This window comes from Gavialis gangeticus, unplaced genomic scaffold (genome assembly GCF_001723915.1).
Source record: "Gavialis gangeticus isolate Ggan-Ray unplaced genomic scaffold, GavGan_comp1, whole genome shotgun sequence".
Taxonomy (NCBI): Eukaryota; Metazoa; Chordata; order Crocodylia; family Gavialidae; genus Gavialis; species Gavialis gangeticus.
Window position 1 is genome coordinate 5,069,891 of NW_017728991.1, and position 2,988 is coordinate 5,072,878.

At 47.9% G+C, this 2,988-nt stretch overlaps 2 protein-coding genes across 2 annotated transcripts in view; one reads left to right on the forward strand and one right to left on the reverse strand.

The window, feature by feature from the left end:
* The window catches only part of AMZ2 (archaelysin family metallopeptidase 2), a 48,078-nt gene that overhangs the window by 15,451 nt on the left and 29,639 nt on the right, over positions 1-2,988 (reverse strand). The window lies entirely within an intron of this gene.
* Positions 1-2,988, forward strand: part of SLC16A6 (solute carrier family 16 member 6) — a 19,022-nt gene that overhangs the window by 5,573 nt on the left and 10,461 nt on the right. Inside the window, exons 2-3 of the mRNA XM_019516402.1 lie at positions 1,226-1,480; positions 1,997-2,140. Of these exons, the coding sequence (XP_019371947.1) occupies positions 1,246-1,480; positions 1,997-2,140 (379 nt within the window). The 5' untranslated portion in view covers positions 1,226-1,245. The remainder of the gene's footprint in view (positions 1-1,225; positions 1,481-1,996; positions 2,141-2,988) is intronic.

Here is a 2,988-nt window from a genome sequence, read left to right on the forward strand (position 1 = left end):
AAGGTTTGGGGGACAAGAAGAGCAAAGCAAAGAGGGGGAGGAAAAAAAAGATTCACAGTTCGGGGGTTTGGTTGGGGTTTTTTTGGTGGTTTATACTTGGTGCGACGAAGCAGAGGCTTCTGCTGTGCATGTAAAGGAGATGCCCCGAGTCCTGGGGTCCGAAGGCCAGTGATGCTCCTAGAGGAGAGGGGTATTTTTGGAGGAGAGTTGAAAGTGTGAACCTTCATACGTTGAGACGAAGAGCAAATGGAGCCTGAAGCCTAGTGCAGACGGGTGCTCGCAGGGAGTGGGTGCAAAGGCCCCAAGGTCGGGCATCCCTACAAGGGGCAGCATGAGGACTGAAGCCAGCAGCTGCAGAGAAATCCTTGCACTTGCTACCCTGACGCCGGCAGTGTAGAGTAACCGGATTAGCAGTGGGTGAGTTGTAACTCCCGGGGGGGAGGAATCGGGCATAGGTGGTAAAGCCGTGTGCAGGGTGAAAGCTTCGGCACTACACGCCGCGGGGAGTCACTGGAGGGCAGCAAGGGAGAACGTGTGCACGCGGCCGTATCCGCGTTAACCCGGGAGGCTGGGTGGAGGAGCGGAAAGTTGCTCTGAAGAGGCCGCTGGGATGAGCCCGACTGCACCAAAGTAGCATTTTGTCTCCCTTCTGTAATCTGAACAGAAACTGAATGCTCAAGAAAACATTTCGTGGCTTGAAGCAGATCAGTAGAGATCTGGGGGGTGGCAGGTGGATGTGATTCCCCAGCCTCACAGGTCTGACTGGCAGTCCAGGGCTCAGCAGTTGCCCTTCTGGAAGTGTGGGGTGGAAAAGCCTTGCATCTTTCCTCTGCATCTAGTTTTCTCTCTGCTAAATGTGATGGCTGGGGCCTGGCTCTGAAGTTCGTGACATTTCACAAGCCTCTGGGTTATGCCACAGGTTGTTCAACAGTTGCGTCCCTCCTGCATTTCACTTGGATGCTTTTCATTGCTGGTTTTGCTGATCACAACAGCTTATCCTGATGCCGAGTGGTCTGTTTCTGATTCGCGCGATTCAAACAAATGAGCTGTATCCCATCATAAAAGAAAAAAAAAAAAGAGAAACTTCTGCCTGTGCCCCATGTGTGCTCTCGCAGCAACAGGGAAAAAGACTCTTCTTGCTTCTATTTATTGATGTTATTAGGCCACACGTTTTTGTAAGCAAAATTAACTTAAAAAGATACCTTGCTTTTTTTCCTCCTTCCAGCCCTCCATTCTAGATTCAAAATGACTGTCAAAGCTGTAAAGATGTCGTGCACTGCTCCAAACGTTTATACTAAAGTGCCTGACGGAGGATGGGGTTGGACTGTTGCTTTTGCTTTCTTCTTCGTGGAAGCGCTTACGTATGGCATCATAAAATCATTTGGAGTCTTCTTTAATGACCTGATGGAAAGTTTTGATGAAACCAACAGCAGAATATCCTGGATAATCTCCATATGCGTATTTGTGCAAGCCTTTACAGGTAAGCCTACAGTACGTCGCTAGTCCGAGCTGAGCTCCTAAAGATTCAGGGTTTCTCTTCTTGTCCCTGATGCACCCATGTAGCTGATGAGGGTTTCCACTGGGGTACACACACATTCCTCTTCTCTGGTTCGCCAACCCCAGCCCCCATCTGAAAACCTTTGAAGACTGACAAACTGCTTACCACACAAGAGCAAGGAGATGACCAGTAAAATCACTAACCGTGCCCACCATTTCCCTCGCGGAGCCTTTGCAGTGTCCAGATCTCTGAGCCGCATCCTCGGTCTTGAATGGCCAGCGGGGAGTTCTCAGTCTCTGACTTGCTCTTAACTTCCCACATTGTTAGCAGGAGATGGGACTTGTTGCCTTCACTTTAAAAAGTGATGGGGACATAAGAATGGGAAGTACTGAGAGGGAACCCTGGCCCTGTTCAACTTGGATGATTTTGCCAAGATTTGTAGTCCTGGTCTAATACAGTACGCTCTCTCTTTCTCTCTCTGCCCCTCCGCCAATGCAGCTCCCTTGTCAACAATACTAAGCAATCGCTTTGGTCACCGTCTGGTGGTGATGGCTGGAGGGATACTGGTCAGTGCCGGAATGATCACAGCTTCCTTTGCACACTCGGTTGCTGAAATGTATATCACCATTGGCGTAATCTCCGGTAAGTTATCTCCACTGGCCAAAGCTTCCAGCAAATGCAATTTTAATAGAAGTTGTTTTTCTTTTATCCTAAACCAACCTTAAAAAAAAGAGAGAGAGAGAGAGAGAGGCCCCTTCCCTCTTACTCTGTGTACAGCTTCCTTGCCATTGTCCCCCCCACCCTCTTCTTCAAGCTTGCTGCCTTGCATTAGGAAGTCTCCTACCCCTTGCTGATCAAATGCTTTTCTTCTCGCTTCCCCCTAAAAATCCACTTCTTTCACAAAGTCTTCTTAACTAGGTTGGTGCTTCAAAACTGACTTCTTCTCATCCTCCCCCACCACTTCTGCCTGAGTCCTCTGTTTAATTGCACACCATCAATGCCTTGGGTATTTTAGTTTTTGGCGTATTTTTCCTTGAGGGGGATGGTGATTCTGTATTCTAAAATCTTGTGGGAAACAGGCTGCTTCATTTGTGTCCCTCAAATGTGCACACGCTCTTCTTTTTATTCAACTTGCATACCTGGGGGAAGGGTGTACACCAGGGGCAGGCAGTTATTCCTGGTGGAGGACTGCATGGCTAGCCCTGCCCCTTGACCAGTGCCACACCTCCTAGTTGCCATCTTGTGACTGGAAGTCCTGCCCCTTGACCTTTGTCACCAAAAATCCCTTCCCCTGCCCCTGGAAGTACTCTTTTCAGCAAGGGGTTTTGCCATCTCTAAACCAGACAAATATCAAATTATATTCTAAAATGTAAACATCTAAAACATTCATTCGATTTCAGAAAATTACTTTTGTCCTGGTTTAATGTGTTTGTGTAGTGTGCATAGAAATGATTGTATATAATAGCTTAACATGAAGTCTTACTCTTGTA